Source organism: Orcinus orca, chromosome 16 (assembly GCF_937001465.1).
Source record: "Orcinus orca chromosome 16, mOrcOrc1.1, whole genome shotgun sequence".
In the NCBI taxonomy this organism is placed as follows: Eukaryota; Metazoa; Chordata; class Mammalia; order Artiodactyla; family Delphinidae; genus Orcinus; species Orcinus orca.
In genome coordinates, this window is record NC_064574.1 from 50424052 (window position 1) to 50447952 (window position 23901).

The following is a 23901-nucleotide window of genomic DNA, read 5'->3' on the forward strand; positions in this document are numbered from 1 at the left end:
TGGCCTTGGTGAGGGCCAACCTGGGTGATGCCTCCACCACCAGCAGCGGCACGGGGCTCCACAAAGCCCTCCTGCAGGCTCCCCCCCCTCCCACTTGGGCAGATCGCAGTTAGAAAGCCCTCCTTCCCTGGAAAAGTAGAGCTCATCTTGGCAGCCAGAACCATGTGATATCATTCACACACTGGAGAAACAAGGACTGATCCAATTAGGAACAAGTTTCTGCCAGGGCTTCCAGCAGGAATGGGTGCTGTGGGAGCAGGGGGCAGGCCCCCGTGGGAGCGCTTCCCAGCTGGGCAGTCACCTGGGGTTGCAGGGGCCACCCCCCTCTCTGCTGTCTCCCTACCTGAAGGCTCTGACCCTAGACCCGCCCCACGCCCTGCTGGCTTCTAGGCCGCAGCCCTAGTGCACAGACCCCCAGTCACCCCTTCCCCGTGAGAGCAGGTACAGAAGGGGGCTGGGTCAGGATAGAACTTGTGATCCTCCACAAGTTCACAGACCGTGGCTGTGAACACAATGGGGGGCTGTACCCAACGCAGAGCTGGCTTCAGGTTAGGGTCCAAGCCCTTCTGTCCATGCAGCAAAGCAGGAGCCCAGCGACACTGGGACGGCAGGCCCCTGACGCTCTTCAGCTGCCTCTGGGCTGGGCTAGGTGGTGGGAGGTGCCATCCAGGGCTCTACCTGGCTGAGGCCGGGGCCTATTTGCTCTGACACGGGTGGGCAGTGAGTCCCCAGTATAGGGCCCAGGGCTGCACCCAGCCCCTCCCCCACTCCCCACCTGCCCAGCCCCTCCCCCACTCCCCACCTGCCCAGCCCCTCACAGGAGGTGCCAGGGCTCCCTCTGGTGGAGGATCCTGGAACTGCAGGGCTTCCCAGAGTGGGCGGCCCTGGTGTGGGCTTCGGGGCGGGGCACAGCTGGACCTGGAGTGATGGGGTCTGCAGACTCTCCTGCATGTGACCTTGGCCTCAGTTCCCACAGGGAGAATATGCTGACCTGGGCCGGACCCAGGGCTGCGGCAGTGGTTCTTCCCCCAGGCCCAGCCTCTGGCCTGCAATCTCCCTGCTAGAGAGGGGTCATAGGTCAAGGGTTAGAGGGCAGGAGGATGGGACAGTTGACTAGTTTCTGTGTAGAAACAAGGATGCGGAGCACAGCCCCTATCCAGTTCACCACACCGCCTGCAGTCAAGACCTGGCTCCTGGCCAACTAGAGGCCCTCCAGGTCATCCTGGAGGCAGAGGGAGTTGGGGAGTCCCCATCCTCAGCCTCGCATGCCAGGGATTGCCTGCCAGCCCTCCCCGGGGGCCATCCCCTGGGCTGGGTAGTCCTGGTTGTTGGTCTTGGGATGGGTGGGGTGGCTCTGGGGGAGGGGACAGGCTGCAAAAGCAAAATGGAGGGACCTGGCTGAGGGGGGTGATGCTCCGGCCCTTGACCCCATTGCTGGGTACCTGGTGCCCCGAGAATCATCTAAATGGCCCGTGTTTCTTTATCTGTCCCGAAACCACGATGCCACTCACCAAAAAGAGACACAAGCCAGTGTGCAGAGAAGTCAGCCCCAGGCACAAGGGGCAGGGTGAGGGCCATCCCCACAGCAAGGCATTTGCTCAGGGACCGGGGACCCACAGAGAGGGTGGCTGCACCTGGCTGGGCCCTGGACCCTTCCCTCTCCCTCAGCGACACCCACAGCCAGAAACACAGCGACGACCACATCTGATTTTCATGATCTTTAATGAGCGTTAGTGCCCACTGCCCGCTCCCTGGGCTCGGGGCAGGGGCGTCAACAGGGGGTGCTCAGGGCAGGGGGCCAGGGAAGGTGGGGAAGGATGCCGCCTCAGCAGGAAGCAGCGGTGTGGGGACAGGAGGGGACTGGCTTCTCCGCTGATCCAGGTGGCAACCCTGGGGACCGGGCTCAGGGCTCCTCGGGGACGTACTGGTGGATCCAGTCCAAGTAGTGCGTGATGCGGGTGTAGATGCCTGGCCGGTTGGGCTGAGCACAGCCGTCGCCCCAGCTGACCACACCCGCCTGCAGCCAGGTGCCATTCACCTTGCAGACCAGGGGCCCTCCGGAGTCGCCCTGGGGAGGGGAGGGGTCAGCGGTGGCTGTGAGGCCTGGGCGGCTGGGGGCTGCAGGGGGACGCGAGACCCACCTGGCAGGAGTCCCTCTTGCCATTCCCGGCACAGAGCATGTTGTCCCGGACGATCGGGATGTTGTTCCCTGTGTACAGGCCAGTGTGGTATTTCATGTCACAGATGCTGTTTTCCACGACGGGGACCTTCACCTGCTTCAGGGGAAATGGCGGTGGCAGGGGTTCTGGGGGTGAGAGGAGAGGAAGGATGCTGCATCAGGAGAGTGTGGGATCACCGCCCTGAGCCGGCCGGTTGGGACCCTGTTCCCCAGAGGAAACCCCAGGTGGTGGAGCCGCGATGTGCCCAAGTCCCCCTCCAGCGGTCCCTGACACTCACGTCCCCTGTGCAAGTTGCCCCAGCCTGTCACCCAGCACCGAGTCCCCGGGCGAAAGGTCTCCGAGGCAGGGGGCAGGGTGACCGGATGGACGTGGCTGGAGATGTTCACGGGGTCCCCAAGCTCCAGCAGGGCGATGTCCGCCCCGTTCTCAACTATGTAGTAGTTGGGGTGGGGGATGACCCTTCTGATGGGCAACAGCTCGTCCTGGTAATAGAGGTGCTGCTCCCGCAGCTGCACCCTGAGGACTGTGGGGTCTTGGACTTGCCTGGGGAGACAGAGGGCCACCTACTCAGGGGCTGAGCCACCTCCGGGACACCCAGGAGCGTGAGTAGAGCCCCAGGCCCACCCCTACCCGCCCGGCCCTGTGGAGACTCACGGTCCGACGCAGTGGGCCGCGGTCAGCACCCACCAGGGGTGGATCAGGGAGCCCCCGCAGAAGTGTTTCCAGTACTGGGTGCTGAATCTCAGGCTCACCTGCCAGGGCCACTTGCTCCCAGGGGCCTCCCGTCCCCCTACGATGCCTGCTCGCGCAGGGCCTGGTCTGGGGCTGGGGCAGGAAGTGCCTTCAGGACACGACACGACCCAGCCATCGGGCTCAGCCCTTCCCTGTGCCAGCACCACCCTGGACTTCTCTGAACCCACCCACCCATCCCTGGGCTTGTGGGGGGTGGGGTGAGGGGACAGAGACAGAACGGGCCCAGGGTCAGGACTCACCAGCGACCGCATGGACCAGGCTCACCAGGAGGGGCAGCGCCAGCACCAGCAGATGGAGCATCTGGAAGGAGCGCGGAGGGGCAGCTGGAGCTTGGCTGGGGGTCTGTGGGGTTTGGGTTCTGTGGGGTGGGGTGTGTGTGGGGTGCGGGGTCTGCAGGGTGTGGGGTCTGCAGGGTATGGGGTGCAGGGTGTGGGGTGGAGGTGGAGTCGGGGCCCCTGGTGATCAGGGGCTCTGTCCAGGCCAGGGGGTCTGGGGCCTCAGTGCTCCGGATCTGAGGCTCGGCCACCCTGCTCCACAGTGACACCCAGATGTTGGGGTCCCGCTGGGGGTTCTCACCTCGGTGGGCCCAGCTGCTTTTGCCCAGCCCTCTCTCCCTGCCTCTTATCCTCACAGAGCAGGACAGGGTCAGGGGAGGGATGCTGGTCATCCAATCCAGAGGGAGGAAGTGGATGACTCAGACCCAGTGCCCGAGTCCCTCTGGCCAGGAAGGGGCCCTGCCACACATCCCTGCCCCCCACCCTGCGATGGCAGAACCGATTCCTCAGTGAGGTCAAATAACGTCCATCTCTGGGTGTTATCTGAGCAGTTAACTCTGCCATCAGTGGAAACTTATTATCTGGGGATCTGAGTGCCATCAGCAGAGGGACAGGCAGAGGGAAGTAAAGGGGAGATGACAGGAGAGGCCAGTGCCAGCCTTCGCTGGACACTCCCCACCAGGCCCACCACCCCTGTCCCTGGTCCTGCAGTGCCAAGGCGACCACTGTACTTGTCCGTCCATCCGCCCCACCTCCTTACTCTCCCCTGAGCCTGCTTGTCACCCAGGGCCTCCAGCCCACCTCCTCACCCTACGGCATCCTGGACCCCTGCTTCCCCCGACACCGCCACCCAAGTGGCTCCTCCTGTGCCCTAAGGGAGCCTTGCCCTGTCCCCACCCAGGACACCAACCTGGCTCTGGGGCCCGCCTGTCCCTGGCTATAGCAGAATCCGTCCCAAGTGACCAAGTGCTCAGCCCTGCCCCCTCCAGATTTTGTGTCAGCTGTTTGCCCTGTAACCTCGGGTCTCTAATGGGATCAAGAAAGTGTGTTGATTTGCAGTTTGTCTGGGGTGTGAGCAATGCTCTGTCTGGCTGTGGACATCTCTGAGTCTCTGAGTTGTGTATGATATTAGGTCAGACCCAGGCTCTGATTTTCCCATCAAGGTGTCTAGCTGTTTTAACACATTTTTGAAAAAACCATCCTTTTACCCACTGAATTACCTTGTCATCTTTCTCACAAATCACCTGGCCTTGTGTACGTCTATTTCAGGCTTTCTCCAGTTCCGCGCATTTTAACTAGAGCGCACTGTTGAGATTAGTTTGCTGAGAATTTCTGTTCGCCACAAATGGGTGTTGAATTTTGTAAAATTCTTTCTCTGCATCTAAGGAAGCGATAATACTTTTGCTGTTTTAGTTTGTTAATATGGTGAGTTACCTTGATTGATTTTCACATGTTAAACTAACCTTATATTCCTGCAATGAATTGTACTTGGCCATGATCTGTCATTCTTTTTATATTCTTAAGAACTCAATTTGCTAAAATTGTATTAAGTATTTTGGTGTCTCTTTATAGGACAGATGCTGGTCTGTGGTTTTCTTTTCTTATAATGTCTCTGTTTGGTTTTCTTATCAAAACTCCTCTTGGTCATGATGTATTATCTCCCTTGTATTTCTCTGCATTCAATTTGCTAATATTTTGTTTAATTCTTGTATCTATGTTGATAAGGGATATTGGTCTGTAGTTTCCTTTCTATAACGTCTTTGTCTAATTTTGGTAGACAGAGTAGTCCTGACCTTATCAAATCATTTGGGAAGCGTTTCTTCCTCTTCTATTTTCTGGAATAAATTATGTAGGTTTGATGTTATTTCTGCCTTAAATGTTTGGTAGATTTACCAGTGAAACCACCTGGGTTTGAAGTTTTGTTTGGGCAGTTGGGAGGGGGGGGCTAGAAATTCAATTTTAAAAATAGACATAGGACTACTCAGTGTATCTATTTCTTCTTAAGTGTTTTTGTGGTAGTTTGTATCTCTCAAGGACTTAGTTCAATTCAAATTTCTGGGTACGGATTATTGACAATGTTTATTATCGGTTGGACATGTCGCAGGTCTGCAATGACGCCCCTCTTTCCTTCCGGGCGTTGGGGTTTGTGTCTTCTCTCTGTTTTTCTAGTATAGTCTGGATGACGTTTAATCCACTTTGCTTCTTTTCAAAGAGCCAGCTCTTGGGCTCGTGGGTTCTTCTTTGTCACTTCCCAGAGAGCGAGCCCCGTGCTGTCTCTCTCTTGCCTTGGATTTCAGGTTGGTTGTTTGCCCTGCAGCCCCAGTTCCTGAGACTTCAAGAAAAGCTGCGAGCTTGCAGTTTGTCTGACTTTTTGTTTTCTTTTAATGGTGAGAGTGATGCTCTTTTGAGTGTCTGAGGTCCCCAGGCAGAAGCCAGCACATGAATTCATTCTCTGCGTGCTCAACCCCCATCTAGTCTTTTTTTTTTTAATAAGTTTATTTATTGTTGGCTGTGTTGGGTCTTCATTGCTGCGTGTGGGCTTTCTCTAGTTGCGACGAGCGGGGGCTACTCTTCATTGCAGTGTGCGAGCTTCTCATTGCAGTGGCTTCTCTTGTTGCGGAGCACGGGCTCTAGGTGTGTGGGTTTCAGTAGTTGTGGCACATGGGCTCAGTAGTTGTGGCTCGCAGCCTCTAGAGCGCAGGCTCAGTAGTTGTGGCACACGGGCTTAGTTGTTCTGCGGCATGTGGGATCTTCCCGGACCAGGGCTCGAACCTGTGTCCCCTGCATTGGCAGGCAGATTCTTAACCATTGCACCACCAGGGAAGTCCCCCCTGTCTAGTCTTGAAGGCAAGCTCCTGCCACACCAGGATCCCAGGCCTAGGCTCTAAATCTACCCCCTGCCCCCCCTCCACACTGGCTGCATCTCCTGCAGCATCCTCTCATCTGGATCGGAACGCGCCCACTGACAGCCATGGCTGCACAGTTTGGTGGGAGAACGTGAGGGCCTCGGAGTGACCAGGCGAGCACGCTGATGCTCCTGCTGCTGGCAGGCCTTTGAGGGTGACCACAGGGCAGGGGGAGGGGCACCTGGCCCTCTCCAGACCCCTCCTGCCCTCCTTCTTGGCCCTGTGCCCTCACAGACCCCAACCAAACTCAGGCCCCAGGGCTCTGCTCTCTCAGGATCCGCCTCTGTGCAGATGGCCCTTGATGGATCTGACCACCAGGACCCTGCCCAGCCAGATGGAGGGGGATCAGTCACTGCAGGGGGTGGTGGCAGGAGAAAGAGCCTGGGGTGCTGAGGGCTGGAGACAAAGGTCCCTGCAGATGGGCTCCCGGAACGTTGGGACAAAGAGTAGGGAGGGCCAGGGTCCATCGGGCAAGGTGGGTGCTGAGGGCCCCGGGGTTCCCCATCCTGAGCGAGCCCTTGCAGCTATTCTATGGCTGGAAGAGGCTGCTGTTGCCCTGGCGGATCCCAGGGTCACTCAGTAGAGACCGAGTCACAGCAGGATGCAGCCTGGGAGAGGGAGAAGGAGAGGGTCATGGCACAGCCCCAGCCCCAGCCCCCCTCCCGGCGTCAGGCTGCTCCCCCCGAGGATGGGCAGATGGTGGCCTCCCGGAGGAAGCTCCTAACTGGAGCAAGATCTGAGGCAAGCAGCGCCCCCGCTTTGTGGGTTCTCTATGTCGGGGGCACCCTGGGCCTTGGAAAGGGGCGGCAGGGCTTGGGGGCGCTTCTACCCCAGAGAAGGGCCAAGCTGAACCAGCATCCTCCCTAGGGGATGGCACCTGGGTGCTCAGGGCCCTGCACTCCGGGGCCCCGGGCTTATGGGCTGCAGGAGACCGCCCCAGGCCAGGAGGGCATCACTGGGGCCAGGATGCCCCTCCCTGGGACAGAAACAGCACCATGTCACAGAGACCACGTCCAGGGGACCACACAACAGTGCCAGGATGGCCTCATTGGCCCGTGGGCTGTGCCACCACCTGGAGCCCCACACTCAGAAGGCCTCGTGCCCACTCACTGCTCTGCTGTCACCGTTTTGGGATCTGGAATAATTTTTTAACAAGGGGCCCTGCATTTTCAGTTTGTGCTGCCACCTCCCCCACCCCACCCAGATTACACAGCGGATCATGGGTGCCTGTGGCGTTTCTTCCAGGCAGCAGGCCTGAGCCCTGCAGGTAGGAAGCCCTGCGGGGAGTGTGGTGTGCTCCTTTCCCATGGCCTCTGGAAGGAGTTACCAAACTTTGTCGTGTACCGACACATTTATTACCCTATGGTTCTGGAGGTCACGTGTCTGACATGGGTCTCCTGGGCTAAAGTCAAGTGTCGGCAGGTTGTGCTCTTCCTGGCGGCTCCAGGGGAGAATGTGTCTCCTCACTTTTGCAGCCTCTGGAGGCACTGCGTTCCTGGGCTCCTGGCTCCTCTGCCATCTTCAAAGCCACGTGGTGCAGCTCTCTGACACTGCAGCCTTCTTCCTGGCTCCTCTGACCACAGCTGGGGAAGAGTCTGTGATTTTTAAGGACTCACATGATGACATTGGGCCCATCAGGTAACCCAGGGTAACCTCCCATCTCATCACCAGAAGCACATCTGCGAAGCCCTGTAAACTGGCAGGATCACAGGTTCCAGGCATTAGGATGAGGACATCTTGGAGGGGCCATCCTTTTGCCCCCCACATATGCGATGGGGTATAGGTGGGGAGTGGGGTCCCCAGTGCTGGAGTGAATTGAGCTGGGACAGGTGAGGGCCCTGAAGTGGGACCCAGGGATGGCCCTGGGGGTCCCAGAGTCAGAGGACCTGGGTCTTTCCAGACCTGCCTCCGCCCTCCACACAGGGTGACCCCAGGCCTCCTGGGCCCTAGGAGGGGCAGCCTGGGCTCCGATTCCGCCCTCCCCCACCCCGTGCCTGGCTGATGGGGACAGGTCTCCTCCCCCAAGGCCACCCTCTCAGGTGTGTGGTCCTCACAGGCTCAGCGCAGGCCCCGTACACAGAAGTGGTGTCACTGTCATCCTTATGCGTATTTGTCACCGGGTCAAACGTGGAGCATGCGCTTTTTAGCCGCGGCTCCAGGCCTGGTGCTGGCGGGAAGGAGACAAGTCTGTCCCCCCTCCCCCACCCTGTGGATCATCAGGCAGTTCTCCACCCTACCCCGGGATTCAGTTTCCCCCCACCTAAGAGGGGGTGGCTGACCTAGAAGATCTCAGAGGGACCCACAAGCGTGTGCTTAGGAGCCGGGCTGGGAGCTGGGGCAGGAAGGAGGGAGGGACAGGAAAGTCCCGGCCCCTCCCAGAGGCCCTAATCAGCTCTGTCATCAGGCCCTGGCCGCACAGAGGACGGTTAGGAAGGGCAGCTGGGCAGCTGGTGCTGTGCCTGACTGATGGAGACCACGGGACCTGGGGACAGGGACACTGGGCAGGGGGGCGAGCTGGCACAGAGACTCCAGTCACAGGGCCTGAGCTATCTCCACTGGGCTCAGTCTGGGCCTCAAACTGTATTCTGTATTTCTTTTTTTTTAATGTAATTTTTTAGAACAAGTTTAGATTTATAGAAAAATTTCAACGTTAGTGTAGATGCACCCGTGTATTCCTCATCCAAGCTCCTCTCTTGTTTTGTTTTGTTTTATTTGGTTTTGCTGGGTCTTAGTTGCAGCAGGCAGGCTCTTTAGTTGCAGCTCAAGGGCTCCTTAGTTGTGGCATGCGAACTCTTAGTTGTGGCATGCCTGTGGGATCTAGTAGTTCCCTGACCAAGGATCGAAACCAGGCCCCCTGGGAGCGCGGAGTCTTAACCGCTGGACCACCAGGGAAGTCCCTTCCTCTCTTGTTAACATCTTCCATTGGTATGAGTCATTTGTTAAAATGATGAACCAATATGATGCATTACTTAACTAAAGTCCATAGTTTATTCACATTTCCTTACTTTTCCCCTAGTGTCCTCTGTCTGTCCTAGGCCCCCTGTCCAGGCCCCACTTGACATTTAATTGTCTCATCTCCCTGGGCCCCTCTGGGCTGGGACAGAGTCTCCAGGCTCATTTGGTGTATTTCCTGCCTCAGTCCCAGAATCGGTCCCAGCATCATTTCTCCGAGGAGACCACTTCCCTTTACTGCAGGAGGACTTAGAGACCCAGATCCAGGCACAGGATGTGCTCGTTGCTCTTGGGGCGTCATTGCCCTCAGGCCCCCATGGCTGACAGAGCCAGGCTGTGTGTATACTGACTGGTGTGTATCCTCGTAGCCATGGTAACTTTATACGCATCCACCTGCGTCTACGTGAAGCTGCACTCTACTTCAGACTCACATCTCCACCTTGGATGCACCAGCACAGGGGTCACTCCAGCCTCCACCCCTGCTGATCTGGAACCTCCCACCCAGGCGAGAAGCTGGCTCCCTCGGGTCCCCATCCCGTCCCTCAGCTGCTCACGTCCAGCCTGGACGGCAGTGGGGAGACTACTCCCTACACGCCATGGGAACTGACTTCATCAACAGAGTGCATGCCCTGTGTGGCCCCTTAGCCCTTAGTCTCACGGTCCCACTCAGTCCTAGGGTGACCCAGGCAGCACCTGGTGCCCAGGGAGGTGGTTCCAAACACTCGTGAACGGTGGGTTGTCCTGCCTTGTCTGCACTTGGGTAGCAGGACTGCACCTCAGGATGTTCATTTCGCACCTGCGGGGGGACTTCTTGCTGTTTCCTGTTGGGCGCATGAACATGGGGCTGCTGTGAACGGTGCTGTTCAAGTCTTTTTGTGGAGGTCTCAGCTCTCTTTGAATGTTTCCCTGAACAAGAGGATTCCAGGCCCCTCCCGTCACTTCTCCAGGGAGCCCAGAGCCTCGGGGGCAAATGGTGCTTCGAAACCGAACCTTGTGATGGGTGACGCTGAGGCTCTTGGGGTTTCCTGGGATATAGCTAGGGAATGCGCACACGGGCTGACACGTGAGCACACACGGGCTCCCACACCTCACATCTACAGTTCAGTATCTATATTGAAACCACCAGCTCTCCCCAGTCCCAGTTCCACACTGCGGGGTTTACTGCAATCCCCTCACCTGCCGGCAGCCCTCTCTGGCAGGTGAAACCCGGTTCCAGTCCCTAATCCCTCAACTTGTTTGGGTAGTGCTCACGTGTCACCATCTCCCACCCGTTACTCTCTCCCGAGCACAAGCCTTTTCGCTCAGCAGCACCCTCGCCTCTTCTCTGCAGCGTGACCCCCTCTCGGGCGAGCACAACTCCCACCCGAATCTGCCCAGCCCAGGCTTTGGACTGCACGGCTCAGAGGAAGGTGGGGGAGACTGTGGGCAGAGCCCGTGACTTTCCAGCATTTCAGAGGGTGTGTGGCAGCGTCTCCTTCCATCTGCACTTTCCCGATGGGTGAGCAGGTGTTTCTTGGTTGTGGTTCATCTTTGAGGAAGTATCTACACAAGCTGTTGCCCATTTAAATCATGTTGGGTGTTGTCTCAGAGGGTTGTAAGAGTTCTCTCCCCTCCCTCCTTTCTTTCTAAATCTGGATACAAGTCCTTTATCAGATACGTGCATTACAGATATTTTTCTCCAGTTAGGGGATTGTACTTTCATTTTCTTAACAGTGTCACACCAAGTGTAAGTTTTAAATTTTGGCAAAGTCCCATTTACCAACTTTTTGTTTCTTTCAGTGCTTTTTGAGTCCCCTCTGCCTTCCTTCAGGTCATGAGGATTTTCTGCTATGGTTTCTTCTGGGTGTTTTACAGTTTTAATTTCTACATTTAAGTGTAAGATCCATTTGGAATGAATTACAAGTCGAGCATCAAGTCTCTTGTCTTCTCCCACACAGGTGACACAGTTGTTCCAGAAACATTTGTTAAGAAGGCCACACTTACCCTCTCTTGAAAACAAGTGACCATGTACGTGTGGGTCTTTTTCTGGGCTACTGTTCTATTGATCTGTACATTACCCTCCATTAATACCACACTCTCATGGTTACTGCATCTTTGTAGTAAGTCACCAAGGGCTCAGTGTGCAATCCACACTGTGAGTCGGTGCCTGGGGTCCCATGTGTTGACTTGTATCTGGGTGACTCCACAGCACAGGGCTGCTGTCCCCCTTTCCCTACAGCCTGTCCCCTACCCCAGAGCCTCCCCCACTGTCCCGCAGAGACCACCAGCCAGGAATACCCGGCCCAGGGGGCAGCCCCAATTGGCCAGACATGCTGTGTCCCCACAGCCTGGGGAGGCATGCCAGGCGAGCCCAGGCGTGTGAGGCAGAGGATGGGGACTCCCTGACTCCCTGGCATCCTGGTCCTAACCCCACCCTGCCCCCAGGACAACCTGAAGGACCTTTGGTTGGCCAGTACCTGACTGCAGGTGGTGTGGTGAACTGAGTGAGGGCTTTGGCCACCCTAACTGACCCACATCCCAGGCTCTCCTGCCCTCCCGCCCTCTGACCCTTGACCCATGGCCCTTCCTGGCAGGGAGGGCGCAGACCACAGGCTGGGCCTGGAGGAAGAACCAGTGCAGCAGCCCTGGGTCCGGCCCAGCTCATCATCCTCTCCCCGTGGGAACTGAGGCCAAGGTCACACGTAGAAGAGTCTGCAGACCCCAGAACTCCAGGTCCAGCTGTCCACCTCCCACGCCCACGCGCAGTGCCGCCTGCTCCTCGGAGGTCCCAGGCCAGGGACGCAGCTGCAGTCGGACCTCCACTCTGCGACCGCGACCCAGTGGGCAGGTAAGGGGTGGCCGGGCGTCAAGTCCCTCCTGTCCCAGCATCTGTCCAGCCCTGCCCGGCAGGTGCTACGGGGCCTCTGCTTTTCAAGCCAGGCGCTCCCTCTGTTGGACACGCGGGAAACTGCAGGACTCCGGACGGAGCTGAGCTGGCGGCAGAAATAAATCCACTTTACTTGTGGGTGACACGATCACATACATAGAAAAACAAAAATCTTCTGCAAACACCAGAATAAGTGAATTCAGCGAGGCTGTGAGGCACAAAATCAATATGCAAAAATTACTGTATTTCTAAATATCATCCACCAGTAATTGGAAAATAAAAAACACAAAACAATTTCCTATAGAATTAAAAAAAAAAAAAAAACCCACTAATGATACATTTAAAGAAAGGTGTGCAAAGTCAATACAACAAAAAGTACAAAACGTCGCCAAGAGACATTTTAAGAGCCCTAAAGAGAGATGTGTCATGTTTCTGGATTGTTAAGATATCAATTAGATCCATTTTGATTTATAGCCTCATGCAATCCAAATCAATATGCCAGCGGCCCTACCTCTTGCAGAGATTGACAGTCTGATTCTAAAGTTAATATGAAAAGGGAAAGGACCTGGGATAGCCAAGAAAATTTAGAGGAAAAAGACAAAGATGGCTCACTCATGCTCTCCAACATCAAGACATACTCTAGAGCTGTAATAACCAAGACCATGCATTGGGGAAGGATGCACACAAAGATAAAAGGAATAGAACAGAGTAGATATAGATCCCAGAACTGCAGGACCACTTGATTCACGACCACAATGTCACTGATATTGAATGGGGAACGGGTGGCCTTTTCGATCAATGGTGCTGGGCTGATAAGATAAGCGTGTGGGAAGAAGTGAAACTGGGGCCCCATTTACATCAGACACAAAACTTAATTCACGATGGGTTTATGTGAAACGGGGGTGTTGACACAATGAAGCTTCTATACAAAACAGGAGAGTATCTTCAGTACCATGGAGTTCTTCTCACCCACAGAACGGAGTCAGTTCCATATGCACACAACCACCTGGGTGGAACTCAGCATCGTTCCGCTGAGCAGAGGACATCCACATGGCACATGTGACACTTCCATGTGCAGCGTTAGAATCAGCAAAACTAACCCACAGTGACAAAAATCATGACAGCGGCTGCCTCTGAGGGTGGTGGAGGAGGGTCTTGACTAGAAGGAGACGTGAGGAAACCTTCCAGGTGATATGTCTTGTTTTGGGTGGTGGTCACACAGGTGTTACAATCGTCACACTTCATTGAACTGGAGTCTCACAGTCTGTGAATTCTGTTGTATATTAGCGTTATCTCAGAAAAATATACATCTATAGACTTCCGGTTTCTGCTCTGACAATAAAGAGCTTGGAAGTTATGATTTCCATCCTCACAACAAGAAAGTGAAGAACAAACTGAAGGCCAAGTGAAGTCCCATGGGAGAATCCAGGTCACAGGGCAAACCTCTGTCCCCAAACTGGACAGGCAGATGATTACAGAGAAGCTCCCACTGAGCAGAAGCTTCAGAGCCTGAGAACACGTGCAGAGTGGCTGCTGGACACCGAGCCTGGAAGCCTGGGCATTAAAACTTCCTGGGGCACCAGTCCTGGGCGTGCTTGCACTTTGATGAGAGTTTCCTGCAGGAGCTGCACCAGGCTCTCAGGGAGAAGATCCAAGAAAAAAAGCCTTCAGGTTTCAGGCAGGGAGAGCGGAAATAATCAACTAGAAATGCACCCAGAGCTTTCTGTTGTCTGTGACAGAAGCCTGCCCTCAAGGAAAACCACTTCACCAGACCTGGGGAAGGACAGGTAGGCCACTCAGTCCCCTCCAGCCTTCCTGTAAGCTCACTAAAAAACTGAGACTTACTCATGGGATTATTGAACCTTTCCCCCACCCAATCAACAGGGCTCCAGCATAATAACACTGGATCACAACTGAGAGGGCTGTGGACACAAGCTCTATTTAAGGAGGAGCTTCTAGGGAAACCAAAGGCAACAGAAGAGAAAGGACCAGGACACCAGAGGAATTTGAAGCCTCACAAACAGTCAACACACCCCAACTCCAGCCAGGTAAACACAAATCCTCACACTAAAGACCTATTTGTCTCGGCTCCTATTAGCCAGTACACTGTAGCCAGTTTCCACCAAAAAAATCACAAGGCATGCTAAAAGCAAGGAAAACAGTCTGAAAAGACTCAGATAAGGCAGAGATTGGCAACTATCAGACTGAGAACTTAAAATAACTATGATAATATGCTAAGGGCTCTAATGGAAAGAGTGAACACTATGCAAGAACAGATGGGTAATGTAATCAGAGAGATGAAAACTCTAAGGAAGAACCAAAAGGAAATGCTAGAAATTAATAACACTGTAACAGAAATGAAGAACTTCCAGTCAATATCTTACTGGAGTCCTCAATGATGTGATAAGAAAAGGAAACAAAATGTGTACAGATTGGGAAGAAGACATAAAATTTTCTCTGTTTGAAGATGCCATGATTGTCCATTTAGAAAAATCCCAAAGAATAGACAACAAAAAATTCCTAGAACTAATATGGTATTGTAACAAGGTTGCAGGGTAGGTTAATATTACAGAGTCAGTTGTTATATTTTATATATTGCTATATACCAGAAGTGAAGAATTGGAATTTGAAATTAAAAACACAATGCCATTTACATTAACACTCCCCAAAATTAAGTACTTAGGAATATTCTAACAAAGTATGTACAAGATCTATATGAGGAAAACAACACAGTTCTGATGAAAGAAATCAGGAGTCTAAATAAATGGAGAGATATCCATGTTCATGGATAGGAAGACAGTGTTATTAAGATGCCGAACATTCCCAACTTGATCATAGGTCCAGCACAATCCCAATCCAAATCCCAACAAGCTATTTTGTGAATGTTAACAGACTGATTCTAAAGTTTACGTGGAGGCTTCCCTGGTGGCGCAGTGGTTAAGAATCCGCCTGCCAATGCAGGGGGCATGGGTTCGAGCCCTGGTCCGGGAAGATCTCACATGCCGTGGAGCAACTAAGCCTGTACGCCACAACTACTGAGCCTGTGCTCTAGAGCCGGTGAGCCACAACTACTGAAGCCTGCGCGCCTAGAGCCCATGCTCCTCAACAAGAGAAACCACCGCAATGAGAAGCCCATGCACCGCAACAAAGAGTAGCCCCCACTCGCCGTAACTAGAGAAAACCCACGTGCAGCAATGAAGACCCAATGCAGCCAAAAATAAAATAAGTTAAATAAATAAATAAATTTTTTAAAAAAGTTTAAAAATATAAATAAATAAAGTTTACATGGAAAAGCAAAAGACACGAAATAGCCAACATGATATTGAAGAAAAAGAACAAAGTTAAAGGACGGACACTACCCAACTTCAAGACTTACTATAAAGCTATGATAATATTGATGAGAGAATAGACAAATAGATCAATGGAATAGGATAGAGAGCCCCAAAATGACTCATATAGAACAGTCATCTGATCTTTGACAAAGGAGCAAAGGCAATTCAATGGAGAAAAGACAAGCTTTTCAACAAATGGTGCTCAACATTGCTCGTCCACATGCAAAAAATGAATCTTAACACTGACCTTCCACAAAAATTAATTCAAAATGGATCATAGACCTAAATGTGAAATGAAAAAATATAAAACTTCTAGGAGATAACATAGGAGAAAAATCTAGATGACCTCGGGTTTGGTGATGAGTTTTAAGATACAATACCAAAGGCAAGATCCATGAAGGAAAAAAATGGATAAGTTGGACTTCATAAAAATTATAAACTTCTGCTCTGTAAGAGACACAATTATAAGAATGAAAAGACAAGCCACAGAATGGGAGAAAATCTTTGCAAAACATGAATCACATAAAGGACTGTTATCCAAATATACAAAGAATTCTTAAAACTCAACAATAACAAAGCAGGCAATCCAAATACAAAAATAGGCCAAAAACCTAACCAGACACCTCACCAAAGGAGATACAGAGATGGCAAATGAGCACATGAAAAGATGCTCAACATCATACGTCATTAAGAAACTGCAAATTAAAGCAACAATGAGCTACTACTACACACCTATTAGGATGGCTAAAAATCAAAAACACTGACAACACCAAACGCTGGCAAGGATGTGAAGCAACAGGAACTCTTGTTCATTACTGGTGGGAATGCAAAATGGAACAGCTACTCTGGAAGACAGTTTAGCAGTTTCTCACCCTATGATCCAGCAATCACGCTCCTAGGTATTCATTTTCGCAAGTGAGTTGAAAAATTATGTCCACACAAAAACCTGCACACAGATGTTTATAGCAGGTTTATTCATAATTGCCAAAAACTGGAAGCAACCAAAGGGTCTTCAGTAGGTGAATGGATAAGCAAATTGTGGACCATCTCGACAGTGGAATATTCGGTGATAAAAAGAAATGCGGGGGGTGGTGGTGGTGGTGGGATGAATTGGGAGATTGGGATTGACATATATTGACTAACAAGAACCTGCTGTATAAAAAATAAAATAAAATTCAAAAATAAAAAAGAAATGCACTTTCAAGCCATGAAAAGACCTTAAATGTATACTGCTTAGTGAATGGAGCCCATCTGAAAAGACTGCATACATATGATTCCAACTCTAAGACATTCTGGAAAAGGCAAAACTATGGAGACAATAAAAAGATCAGGGGTTGCAAAGGGTTCAGGAGAGAAAGATGAATCGGGGGAGCACAGATGATTTTTTAGTGCAGTGAAACGCTTCTGTATGATACTGTAATGGTGGACACATGTCATTATGCATTTGTCAAAACCCATAAAATATACAACACCAAGAGCGAACCCTAATGTCTACTGTGGATGTTAGTTAATAATAATGTATCAATACTGACTCATCAGGACTGACTTCCCTGGTGGTCCAGTGGGTAAGACTCTGTGCTCCCAACGCAGGGGGCCCAAGTTTCCCTGGTCGGGAACTAGATCCCACAAGCCACAGCTAAGAGTTCGCATGCCACAACTAAAGACCCCGCATGCCGTAAGTAAGACCTGGCACAGCCTAAATAAGTAAATAAAATAAATATTTTAAAAATACCAACTCATCAATGATAACAATATACCTCACTAACACAAGATGTTCATGATGGGAAAATTGTGGGGGGCGGGTGTATCGGAACTCTGTACTCTCTGCTCAACTGTCTGTAAACCTAAAACTGCTCTAAAAAATAAAATTTTAGTTACTTTTAAATGATTATACAACTTCACATACAACTTCGCTTCATAACAATAGGCTTTAAATGTCTGCAGATCTTTTGTGTTACTGTGGTCACATACTTTACCTCCAAGTAGGCTATAAACCACATGGTACACTGTGTCAGTTGTTGCTTTAAAATAGTAACTTTTATCCTTTAAATGTTTTTTAAATGAGAAAAAAAAATCTTCTTATTCAGGCATTTCCATTTCCAGAGCTTGTCTTACTTTGTCCAGCTGTAGAGTTTTCCTCTGCTATCACATCCTACTGTCTCCAGAACATCCTTTTACATTGCTCGAAGTGCAGGTACACTGGCAATAGAGTCTCTCGGCCATTGTTTGACTGAAAAACTTTGTTTCACATTCCTTTTGTGAACGATATTTACTCTGGTTAAATAACTCAATGTACATAGTCTCTTTTTCTCTTTTCTTTTTTTTTTTTTTTTAACTGATTTAACGATGACTCCCCCTCAGATTTTTTTTTTTTTTTTTTTTTTTTTGGCTATTTTGGGTCTTCGTTGCTGCTCACAGGCTTTCTCTAGTTGCGACGAGCGGGGCCTACTCTTCGTTGCAGTGTGTAGGCTTCTCATTGCGGTGGCTTCTTTTGCTGCAGAGCACGTGGGCTCAGTAGTTGTGGCTTGTGGGCTCTAGAGCGCAGGCTCAGTAGTTGTGGTGCACAGGCTTAGCTGCTCTGCATCATGTGGGATCTTCCCACACCAGGGATCAAATCTGTGTCCCCTGCATTGACAGGCGGATTCTTAACCACTGCGCCACCAGGGAAGTCCCCTGTCTTTGTTTCTGTGTACTGTGTTTTTCCTCTTGGGGATGTTTTTAATCTTCTCTCTCTCTCACTGGCTTTCAGCAATACACGACGTGCTTTGGCATGTTTTTCTTTAGGTTTATTCTATTTGGGATTCATTGAGATGGTTAGATCTCTGGTTATAGTTTCACCAAATATGGAAAGTTCAGGGCCATTAATTCCCCAAATATCATTTTAGTTTATTCCTCCTCCTCTCCTTCTGGGGCCCCAGATAATTTATGAGAGACTGTTCAATACTCCCAGGTGATTCTGTTAATTTTTTCCTGGCTTTTTCTCTCTGTGCTTCATTTTGGATGGTTTCTATTAGTATGTCTTCAATTTTACTGTTCTTTTCCTCTGTGTGTAATCCGTCAGTAACTCCATCTAGGATGTATTGTTTTCAATGTAGAGATTTTATCGTTTGTGTCTAGATGTTTCATTCAGGTCTTTTTACAGCTTCCATTTTTCTCATCACACTCACGTTTCCTCTACCTGAACATACTTGTAACAGCTCTTTCAGCATCCCTGCCTGTGAACGCCATCATTTCTGGATCTGTTTAGAGTGACTGACTTTTCTTCTGGTTATAGGTCATCTTTTCTTAAAATTTCTTTTCATGCCTGGTAACTTTTTAAAACTTATTTTTTTAAATTGTGTCAAAATACGTATAACATAAACTTGACCATCTTAACCATTTTTCAGTGACAGTTCAGTAAAGTACATTCACATTGTGGTAAACCAATCTCCAGAACTCTTTTCATCTTGTAAAACTGAAACTCCATCCCCACTAAACAACCCCCCTCCCCATTCCCAAGCCCTGGCACCCAACTTTCTACTTTCTGTCTCTATGAATTTGACATCTCTAAGGACCTCATGCAAGGAGAGTCATACAGAATTCATCTTTTTGTGACCGTGCCTAGTAGTGTTTGATTGGACGCCAGACCTTGTGCACACTCTATGGTTGGTGGCTGGATTTTGCTGTTACTTCAAACGTTTGGGGCTGTGTTCCTGAATGCCATTAAGTCATTTGGAATCTGCCAGATCCTTCTGAGCCTTGCTCGTCAACTTTGTCAGGGTGGGTCTGGAGAAGCGGTCCCTCTTGTGCTAACTTCACTCCACTGCTAAGTTGATGGGACTTGTCCAGAGCCGGGTATCACAAGGTTTCTCCAATCAGCTGGGGGACCATGAGACGTTCCCAGGCCTGTGTGAGCTCCCAGAATCCTCTGCCTGCTCCCCTCAGATGGTTCTTGTCCCAGACCTTGTTCCTGGTGTTGATGCTTTCCTCTCAAGCACTGGCAGGACCCCAGGGGACCCCTCCGGGGGCCTCTGGAACTCACTGTGTGCAGGTGTCTCCTCCCTGGCTCGCGGCCTCACGAGTTCTGGCTGCCTGGGGCTCCCCACCCCCTCACAGCTGCCTCCAGGTGCACTGTGGTCACTGTGGCTCTCGCCTCACCCTTTGCCCTTCTCTCAGGGGCAGTCCCACGCTGCCCCTTGCCCAATGTCTGAAACCACTATTTCGTGTACTTTCCCCAGTGTCTAGCTGCCTACAGTGGGGGGGTTGCACATGTCCCCTGTAACCCCATCTTGGCCGGAAGCAGGTATCCTGGGTGGAGGATCCTTACTGACCTCACTGGGCTGGATTCGGAAAGGTGGAGACGGCCTGGAGCACACGTTACCCTCACACGGAACGAGCTCCCCTCCCAGCACAGCAGAGCCTCTTCATCTCTTCTTTTCACGAGAACAGCGCTTGGAGCATGCCTGGTGGAGACCCTGAGGGTCCTGCGCTGGCTGTGTCCTCTGTCCTTCTGTTCACACTGTCCCAGATGTTACAGGGACCCTGAACTCCAGGTAGTTTGGAGAATATGGGCCAACAGTCCAGGGACAGGAGCATCTCTCTCTCTGAGATGGCTGGCAGGGTGGCTGTGCCTGTCCTGGAAGATGAGTGCCATGGGACACAGGCCATGTCCTCGGTGGATAGGTCTTTCCTTTACTCGGCTGTCACCAGGGCTGCAGAAGACAGTCCCCCCCACACACACACATGCCCCCAACTCTGATCTCCTCCATGCTCCCCCTGTCACCCCCAGAACCCACCCCTGGGGAGGCCCACCCCCCAGGTCCCTCCTCCCCAGGGCAGCAGCCCACCCACCAAGGGTGGCCCAGCCCCACTTTCCTCTGGGTACCCCTGTCCCTGGCTGGCTGAGGCTCTCTGGGCATCTCCCAGGCTCCTCCCTGGGAGTCCTCCCCCTGACCCTTCTCACTTCAGGTCCCACCTCAGGCCAGTGGCTTGCGACGCCTGGGGAAGCAGGACCCCCGTGTCTGGCCCCAAAGACCACAGCCTCAGCCAGAGACCTCCCCATGGGCTACCCTGGAGCTGAATGCACCCATGGCCTTCACTTGTCACTCACTCATTCCACAGTTAGAAATCCACAGTAAGGTCAAGAGATCACTTGTTTTAAGGCCCTTGACGACACCACTTGTCAACAGCATCTCTTCCCAAGCCTGTGGGACACGTGGGACACAACCTTGCAACACAGGGAACTGCGTCTCAGAAACCTTGCAAACGTGACCCCCAAGATGATCGCTCAGTTTATATTGCATTTTCGTTATTAACTAGGTGAAATCTTTCTAATGTGCACATGGTCATTTACATTTCTTCAATGAATTGTTTATTTATTTGGTTATTACTGATTTTATATGAGGGACTTAAACTTTTTGTTATTACTGGGTTGCAAGAGTGAGGAGGTGGTCCTTGTGTACTAAGGATACTCACCTGAGAGGGTCTTCAGGGGGACCCATGTGGGATCTGTTAACTCCTTCCCATCACCTAGCCCCCTCCCACCCCCTTCGGTCTGGCCAGGTGTTGGTCCAATGTTAGCCAGTCAGAGCAATCACATCCTCGAGCTGCTGATTGGTCTGCTTCCCAGGGCTGAGCCAATCAGAGCCTTCCTTGGAGGTGCGGCCCTTTGTGCTCCCTAAGCCCCGCCAAGTCCCCTGGCGGGCCCTGGGCACCAGGGTGTCATCTGTTGTCCCTGCCTCCTCCACCGTGGTCTCCTAGGGTCCCATCTCCATCAATCCGGTGCATGGGACCCGGATGCAGCACCTGGAGGCGCTGGGACCAGTTTGTTGAGAGAATAAGTGAGCACCGTCTGCTAGAGGGAGGCCTGAGGTGGGGCAGTGGGCTGGAAGCCAAGGGTGACCAGCAGGCTCAGGGGAGAGTAAGGAGGTGGGGCGGATGGACGGACAAGTACAGTGGTCGCCTTGGCACTGCAGGACCGGGGACAGGGGTGGTGGGCCTGGTGGGGAGTGTCCAGCGAAGGCTGGCACTGGCCTCTCCTGTCATCTCCCCCTCACTTCCCTCTGCAGATGGCACTCAGATCCCCAGATAATAAGTTTCCACTGATGGCAGAGTTAACTGCTCAGATAACACCCAGAGATGGACGTTATTTGACCTCACTGAGGAATCGGTTCTGCCATCGCAGGGTGGGGGGCAGGGATGTGTGGCAGGGCCCCTTCCTGGCCAGAGGGACTCGGGCACTGGGTCTGAGTCATCCACTTCCTCCCTCTGGATTGGATGACCAGCATCCCTCCCCTGACCCTGTCCTGCTCTGTGAGGATAAGAGGCAGGGAGAGAGGGCTGGGCAAAAGCAGCTGGGCCCACCGAGGTGAGAACCCCCAGCGGGACCCCAACATCTGGGTGTCACTGTGGAGCAGGGTGGCCGAGCCTCAGATCCGGAGCACTGAGGCCCCAGACCCCCTGGCCTGGACAGAGCCCCTGATCACCAGGGGCCCCGACTCCACCTCCACCCCACACCCTGCACCCCATACCCTGCAGACCCCACACCCTGCAGACCCCGCACCCCACACACACCGCACCCCACAGAACCCAAACCCCACAGACCCCCAGCCAAGCTCCAGCTGCCCCTCCGCGCTCCTTCCAGATGCTCCATCTGCTGGTGCTGGCGCTGCCCCTCCTGGTGAGCCTGGTCCATGCGGTCGCTGGTGAGTCCTGACCCTGGGCCCGTTCTGTCTCTGTCCCCTCACCCCACCCCCACAAGCCCAGGGATGGGTGGGTGGGTTCAGAGAAGCCCAGTGTGGTGCTGGCACAGGGAAGGGCTGAGCCCGATGGCTGGGTTGTGTCGTGTCCTGAAGGCCCTTCCTGCCCCAGCCCCAGACCAGGCCCTGCAGCGAGCAGGCATCGTAGGGGGACGGGAGGCCCCTGGGAGCAAGTGGCCCTGGCAGGTGAGCCTGAGATTCAGCACCCAGTACTGGAAACACTTCTGCGGGGGCTCCCTGATCCACCCCTGGTGGGTGCTGACCGCGGCCCACTGCGTCGGACCGTGAGTCTCCACAGGGCCGGGCGGGTAGGGGTGGGCCTGGGGCTCTACTCACGCTCCTGGGTGTCCCGGAGGTGGCTCAGCCCCTGAGTAGGTGGCCCTCTCTCTCCCCAGGCAAGTCCAAGACCCCACAGTCCTCAGGGTGCAGCTGCGGGAGCAGCACCTCTATTACCAGGACGAGCTGTTGCCCATCAGAAGGGTCATCCCCCACCCCAACTACTACATAGTTGAGAACGGGGCGGACATCGCCCTGCTGGAGCTTGGGGACCCCGTGAACATCTCCAGCCACGTCCATCCGGTCACCCTGCCCCCTGCCTCGGAGACCTTTCGCCCGGGGACTCGGTGCTGGGTGACAGGCTGGGGCAACTTGCACAGGGGACGTGAGTGTCAGGGACCGCTGGAGGGGGACTTGGGCACATCGCGGCTCCACCACCTGGGGTTTCCTCTGGGGAACAGGGTCCCAACCGGCCGGCTCAGGGCGGTGATCCCACACTCTCCTGATGCAGCATCCTTCCTCTCCTCTCACCCCCAGAACCCCTGCCACCGCCATTTCCCCTGAAGCAGGTGAAGGTCCCCGTCGTGGAAAACAGCATCTGTGACATGAAATACCACACTGGCCTGTACACAGGGAACAACATCCCGATCGTCCGGGACGACATGCTCTGTGCCGGGAATAGCAAGAGGGACTCCTGCCAGGTGGGTCTCGCGTCCCCCTGCAGCCCCCAGCCGCCCAGGCCTCACAGCCACCGCTGACCCCTCCCCTCCCCAGGGCGACTCCGGAGGGCCCCTGGTCTCCAAGGTGAATGGCACCTGGCTGCAGGCGGGTGTGGTCAGCTGGGGCGACGGCTGTGCTCAGCCCAACCGGCCAGGCATCTACACCCGCATCACGCACTACTTGGACTGGATCCACCAGTACGTCCCCGAGGAGCCCTGAGCCCGGTCCCCAGGGTTGCCACCTGGGTCAGCGGAGAAGCCAGTCCCCTCCTGTCCCCACACCGCTGCTTCCTGCTGAGGCGGCATCCTTCCCCACCTTCCCTGGCCCCCTGCCCTGAGCACCCCGTGTTGACGCCCCTGCCCCGAGCCCAGGGAGCGGGTAGTGGGCACTAACGCTCATTAAGGATTATGGAAAGCAGATGTGGTCGTCGCTGTGTTTCTGGCTGTGGGTGTCGCTGAGGGAGAGGAAAGGGTCCAGGGCCCAGCCAGGTGCAGCCACCCTCTCTCTGTGGGTCCCTGGGCCCTGAGCATCTGCCTTGCTGTAGGGATGGCCCTCACCCTGCCCCTTGCACCCAGGCCCACTTCTCTGCATGCTGGCTTGTATAGAGCACACATCTCCTAAAGGGAAGAGCCGTCCCCTGCTATTGTCAGATCTCAGTCCCCAGAGGACTGCACCCCCCACGATTGTCTCATTTCATCTCACAGTCACGCCTGTTTCCCCTATCTCCCATCTGGCTTTTATTGGGAATGTGTTCCTACTTATGAACAAGGCTGCTTTTCGATCTGCATTCTAGCACCGTCTCCTATTGGTGATTGTGTTCTGCAGCAAATTCCCGGACAACCCCCGGGGGCGTTTCTACATCATTTCCAGAAAGGCTGTTCCCCTGTCTCCTCCTACCCGTGCA

At 53.3% G+C, this 23901-nt stretch overlaps 2 protein-coding genes across 2 annotated transcripts; one reads left to right on the forward strand and one right to left on the reverse strand.

Moving 5' to 3' along the window:
* Positions 1-1885: 1885 nt before the first annotated feature.
* On the reverse strand, positions 1886-3083 carry LOC101285853 (tryptase-2-like). Its single transcript, XM_004270345.4, is given in 5 exon segments — positions 1886-2068; positions 2142-2305; positions 2458-2723; positions 2835-2988; positions 2991-3083. Coding segments are annotated over 5 exon segments (807 nt in total). The 5' UTR covers positions 3049-3083; the 3' UTR covers positions 1886-1903.
* An 18477-nt stretch (positions 3084-21560) lies between these two features.
* On the forward strand, positions 21561-23234 carry LOC101285596 (tryptase-like). Its single transcript, XM_012533188.3, has 6 exons — positions 21561-21610; positions 21887-21947; positions 22114-22285; positions 22397-22662; positions 22815-22978; positions 23052-23234. Exons 2-6 carry the CDS (start codon positions 21887-21889, stop codon positions 23214-23216), a joined length of 828 nt encoding a protein of 275 aa, XP_012388642.2. The 5' UTR covers positions 21561-21610; the 3' UTR covers positions 23217-23234.
* The last annotated feature ends 667 nt before the right edge of the window (positions 23235-23901 follow it).